Raw genomic sequence first — 6,000 nt, forward strand, 5'->3', positions numbered from 1 at the left:
GGCCTAGACCAGGAAATTTTCCTGGCACAACTGTGGTTGTTAAAAAACACATCAGAGGGAACATCATAAATGCCAGAGCAGGTCTTGAGAACAAGTCTTCAAACAGGGTGTCATCACTGCTGTGAGGCTTTCTCTGCTCAAGGAACAGACATGATGACAGCCCAAAGACACTCATTATCCCATGAAGTCTTTACGCAATAGCTGAGTTGCACTTGTGATCATAATTACTATAATCAGATATTTATTGAATCTGCAGCCTGTTTCTAGAAAAGTTACTAATTTTTGAAAAAATATTTTAAGATTGTTTGAGGTCCATTTTAAAAACCAGTGTGCTAAAGGCAGAAATATAAATTTCTAAGAAGAAAAATTAGCAAGTTACAAGAACCACAATACTTTTCCTTTCCCTTGGCTATTTAATGCATATTAAATATGACTGAATGCTATGACGGGTATCACAGCCCCATTTATTTCAATTACTATTTACTCAAACTGTTAACAGTCAGATGCTCATTAGCACACCAGAATGTACACAGATGCTTAATAAACACAAGGATCTTCCTCAGCAAATCTGAGTATCGACATGGTAATAACCTGTAGCATTACCACACAGACTTCCAGCAGCAAAGTAATTTTTTTATTAAATCACCAGTATGCTTGCTGTCACTGCAGGGAGCAAGGTCATTTCTCAAACATAAGATACACTTGTGAAATATTTGACACAAAACTATAAGAAAAGAAATCTAGGACACAAGAAATCCAGTCACCACTGGCATAACAAAGACTTAGGGTTTGCATCCAGACACTAACACAGATGGGGCAAATGGTGTGTGCATCTCATCTAAAAAACACCTCTCCTAGGCAGATGTAGGTTTTTTGACAGTAACTTTCTGAAAGTCAAGGATGGTTTCAATTCACAGAAATTACTTTCACACCTTCTTCTGAGCAAATGAAAGGAGCAATACCAAATAATGAATACTTACTCTGTGACTCGTCACTTCAGAAAGCTGTGTAAATTTATTACTGATGAAAGGAGCCAAGATCCACAGCTCAAGACAGTTACATTTCCTCAAAATCAGAGATGTGAACAAGCTCACAGCACCAGTGAGTCTACTTACTTCTTAAACATCTCAAGAAGTTCTAGCTGTGAGATGTACAGAATATTTTCCTTTCTTCTCTAGGATGACCAGCAATGTATTCATACATTAACTTCTTTGGCCTTCATAGCATGGGTCTACAGCTCAACAGTTATCTTAAGTAGTGTATTACTCTGAGCAAATATAGTCCTAATCCAGGACTATTCAGGAGGACTCTAAAGCTCCCACAGCAATGCTTTCTGTGACACACTTTACCTAAGTGTTTTCAGTCAGGATGTTTCCATCAGCAAGCTGCAGCCTACAGCATAATGGAGGCAGCACCACGATTTTTTTTTTTTTTTTACTTCTGCCTAAACCTCATGGTGCAGACGAGTCAATGAGAACGGCATGGCCATACTTGCTTTAACTTGAGGAAAGAGAAAACAGGGACAAGAGGAGCCAGCCAGGCAGACTTATTTACTCTCAAGGAGGCTTAGGGCAAACCTCATTCTCTACAACTCCTTTACAGGAGGCTGCAGTGAGATAGGGGCTGGTGTCTTCTGCTGTGCCTGCAGTGAGGACCACAGAAAATGGCCTTAAACTGGGACAGAGGAAATTCAGATCAGATATCAGGAGGAAATTTTTCATGACTCAGGAGGGCAAACTGGTTAGGGAGGTGGTAGAGTCCCTGGCAGTGTTTAAGAGGCTGGCACCGGGTGATATGATTTAGTGGTTTACGAATTACAGTAGCGGTACTGGGTTGCTGGCTAGACTCGGTGATCTTAAAGGCGTCTTCCAACCTTGATGATTCGATGGCTCCACATCCAGCTCACCACGACCCTGCACGGAGTGGCGGCTGCGAGCACCCTCCACAGAACGGGTGCAGGCTACCGTGCTCAGCGGGATGAACGGGGCGGGGGAGACGGGGGGACACAAACCCCAACACTGTGGCTTCTTCAATCGCAGAGGCGGAAACGGCCGCGGGTGCTGTCCCACACCCACAGCCGCGCCAGGGCCGGGCCTCCGCGCTGCCCCTGAGGGGTAACTCGCCCTGCCCTGCCCTGCCCGCCGGGCTCGGGCGCTGCCCGCCCCACCGAGCCCGCGAGCCCCGGGGGTCTCCGGGCCGCGCGGGGCCCGAGCGCGGCGATGGCCCCGCCGGAGCCACCGCCCCGCGGGGGGCGGAGCGCGGCCGCCCCTCGTTGCGCCGGGGCGGTGAATCACGGCCCGCCCGTCTCCTCCCCCCCCCTCCTCCATCTCAGCAGCGCCCTCAGCCTCTTTCCTCCATACAAAAGCAAAATGTCCGCCATCTTCACAGGCTGCTGCTGCCGCCGCCGGGCCGGACGGGGCCGCGCCGCGCCGAGGGCGGCCCCGCCGCGGGGCCGAGGCGGCCGGGGGGGTCATTACCTTAATGCAGTAGGGCGGCTCGTCGAACGTAACCAGCATGTACCTGTCGCCGCGGCTAGCCGGGTCCCGGGCCCGCAGCTGCGGAGAGAGCGAAGAGAAGCGGCGTGAGCGGGGCGAAAGGGGCGAGCGGGGCGGCGGCTCCCCCGGCGCCGCGCACTCACCTTCATGAAGATCTCCACGGCGCCCTTGGCGATGTCCAGGTAGCTGGTGCCCAGGTACGCCCGCTGGTTCATGGAGGCGGACGTGTCTATGAGGAAGAGGAGGATCGGCATGGTCCAGGCAGAGCCCCGGCCGGCGGGCTCCCTGCGGAGGAGGCGCGGCGCTCGCCCGCGGCTCGCTCGGCTCTGGCGGCGCTGCCCGAGCTCGCCCGGACTCAACTTCTCTTCCCTGAGCCTCCACCAGCACCATGTGACCAGCGCGCACGCCATTGGCTGGCAATTATACCGACATTTGCATATTCATGGCGGCGTGCGCGGGGCGGGGGGGGGGGGGCAGGGAAAGGGAGGGGGGGAGCGGGGTGACGGCGGGCGCGCGCGCGCCGCACCTGTCACACGCGCGGCGCGCCCGCCCCGCCCCTCTGCGGGGTCCCCCGCCCCGCGCGCCAGGGGCCGCTCCGCCCGGCCCCTCGCGGGCCGGCCCCTCACGGTCGGTCGCGGTCGCAATCCCGCCGTGTGCACCCCCGGTACCTCCCGGTAGCCGCGGCTGAGTCACCGCGCCGCCGCCTCGCACCTCCCCGCCGCTGCCTCACCTCGGCCCGCGCAGCCCTCGATGGCGCTGGGGAGTATGCGGGAGATGTGTGCTGGTCCCGGGGAGCCGAGCAAAGCCTCTCAGCAGCTCACCCGGTGACATAATCGCCCCCGTTCCTGTCTCCAGAGGTTTCACTTAAGCACTAAATCCCCGGCCCCCCACATGCGGTCCTTTCCCAGGTCGGGTAACAGCCGTCTCCCACAGGCAGTGCCTGCATCTGGCCATCGCACGCTGACGGGGCACCGCGGGCTGCCTAGATCAAGGCGGGATGGCAACAAATCCATTGTGGCAAAGCTGAAAATACATAAACCCTGCAATATTTCCTACCACTCAGGAGAAAAAAAAAAAAAAAGTATTATCTGAAAGGAGGTATCGGAGAGTCAATTGGCCTGGAAAGTCTCTGTGAGGTCATCGAGTCCAACTGATGGCCCAGGACCACCATGTCAACCAGACCGTGGCACCCAGTGCCACTTTCAGCTTTCCTTTAAACGCATCCAGGAACGGTGACTCCACCACCTCTCTGGGCAACCCATCACCCTTTCTGTGAAGAAATTCCTCCTGATGTCCAACCTAAACTTCCCCATACACCTCAAGGCCACGTCCCCTTGTCCTGCCACTTGTTGCCTGGGAGAAGAGCCCAACTTGCACCTGGCTACAACATCCTTTCAGGTAATTTTGGAGAGAAAATAAGGTCCTCGCTGAGCCTCCTCTTCAAGGTGTCCTGCTCCAATGGGCCTGGCAGCCACCACCAACAGCAACCAGATAAGGGGAAGGAGGCTGAGGAAGTATTTAGCACTATGTCCACTCATGAATGCTTGTTTTCTTCTAGGAGTAAATCCAAAACACACAGAAGAAGCACTGCCAGCATGTACCTTACTTTAAAGTAATAAAGAAACTGATAATATTTTCCAGTGCTTTTAAATTCAAATGCTTTTTCCACATTTTTTTTGTCATTCATTTCAACAGCAGGCAGAATCCATTTCCGTTCTCACTCAATTTTTGTGAAGCACTCGGACACAGATGAATTCTAATGCCCCATTACTAAGCATTACAAAATACAAATGTTGGTAAAGATACCATTGCCCATTTTGATCAGAATAATCAAGAGATGTAAACTCATTTGATTCAGGCATATACTCATCCCTTTTGTCAACAGAAAAAGCTCAACATCTGCACACAGGACCTGCCATGTCTCTATATTGGCTTTAGAAAGAAGTTTGTCTTTTAAAAAACCTCTGCAGATATTTTTTAAATAACATCATCTCATTAATTAATTCTATAGAACCAAAAGTAGGTAAGTTAAAGAGTTGAAAAGCAGCTCATTTTGAAAAAGAATCCTGTCAAACTTGGAGACTCCATTCCATTATCCAGGCCCTCCATAAGTTGTGCATGTGTATCTGCAATTATGGTTTCTGAATTTTAACAATTATAGCAGAAAGGTCAGGAGGGATAAACAGATAAATATTTTTCGCACGTCATTAGTGCACATGAACGGAGCCAGACTGAAACAAATGGGATTTGAATCTCTAGAGATAAGATAAAAATGCAGATACTATATTTTTGTACGGCTGCATGTTAGCCTGGAAAGATAACTCCTGGACAGGAATGGATTTGCAAAGGCCTGAATGGAAACTGAACGGTTGGTAGAAGAAGCCACCTAACACTGCCAGGTCCTGGCACGGGGAACTCGATGAGGCCACCTATACATTGCTCTCATGTCAACCAGATGAGGTCAGAGACTCCTTCTGCCTCCAGCTGACCTCAGCCAATTCCAGCTGGCAGCCCAACGCCCCGTGTCCTGCAGCCTCCTTCACTGGCTGTGTGAAATGCTAAACAATTACTAATTCATATCCTCACCTTTTTTTTATATAATTCCAGACCACCAGATACCTAAAAGCTACTTCTTTCCTATCCAAACATAGTATTTAAAGGTCAAGATGAAACTCTTGTTTCCCATTTCACAGGCTGACCTTTCCAAGGGCAGCAGCAGGCAAGGTTCACATACTCTCCCTCTTTCTCTCTTGAGGACCTTGTTTTTTGGATCCTGCTCCAGCTGGACACCACAAGAGCTAAAGTCTAGCAATCTTCTAGGCACAATGCAAGATGTTTATTTAGTTTAATGAGATACCTTTTAATTCCTGAAATTACAGACACCATGGTTGCTAACGTGCATGAATACAGCTAGAGTGGCTTTTACTCCTCCTCCATACAGTTTGTTTTTGCAGAGCTGACTACCTGGCAGCTGTGGCAGCAGACATTCATCATCTCCATAAAGTTTAAACTTTTCTTGTTTTTTAATTGAAAATACACTCATCTACTACATTTCTTCATCTACGATATGTCTTTATGGGGAAATTAATCACAACAGGGACAGCAGGTTAAGCTCTCCTATAATTAAATATTTTGAAATAATTTCTGTGTAGATATTCTATCCCATAGTAAAAAGGAACAGAATTCTGGATTGGTTCAAAAATTGACTAGAATTACCAAACAGATCAGTGGTATTTTCCCTGTTGTGCTGATAAAGTATTATTTTTCTCTTTCTTGTTCTAACACAGCTTAACATCTAGGCTGTTGCCTCTAACAGGATTTTAGCACTAACGGTTTGTTTCTTAACACTTTTATATTGCTTCATCTTACTTTTTTCTCACCTAGCTGTTTTCTATCCTGAACAAGTAATACACCTGTGAGAGAGAAGCCATGCTGTTTTAGACACTGAAGGTGCTCAGCTTTGGCACTGATTAGCCACCTGAATTTGGGGCACACTGGATATTTA

At 49.3% G+C, this 6,000-nt stretch overlaps 1 protein-coding gene across 6 annotated transcripts in view; it reads right to left on the minus strand.

The window, feature by feature from the left end:
- The window catches only part of LOC137482412 (integrator complex subunit 6-like), a 39,737-nt gene extending 36,804 nt beyond the window's left edge, over positions 1–2,933 (minus strand). For 3 of the 6 annotated variants that reach the window (XR_011004051.1, XR_011004050.1, XM_068204686.1), the window contains exons 1-2: positions 2,639–2,924; positions 2,478–2,555 (exon numbers count right to left, since the gene is read on the minus strand). Coding sequence is in view for 4 of the 6 variants with exons in the window: in XM_068204686.1 (XP_068060787.1) it covers positions 2,478–2,555; positions 2,639–2,905 (345 nt within the window). In the remaining 2 variants the exon portion in view is untranslated. Of the gene's footprint in view, positions 1–2,477; positions 2,556–2,638 lie in introns of all 6 variants that reach the window. The other 3 variants (XM_068204687.1, XM_068204689.1, XM_068204688.1) reach the window with 3 other exon arrangements.
- Between the last annotated feature and the right edge of the window lie 3,067 nt (positions 2,934–6,000).

This window comes from Anomalospiza imberbis, chromosome 14 (assembly GCF_031753505.1).
Source record: "Anomalospiza imberbis isolate Cuckoo-Finch-1a 21T00152 chromosome 14, ASM3175350v1, whole genome shotgun sequence".
In the NCBI taxonomy this organism is placed as follows: Eukaryota; Metazoa; Chordata; class Aves; order Passeriformes; family Viduidae; genus Anomalospiza; species Anomalospiza imberbis.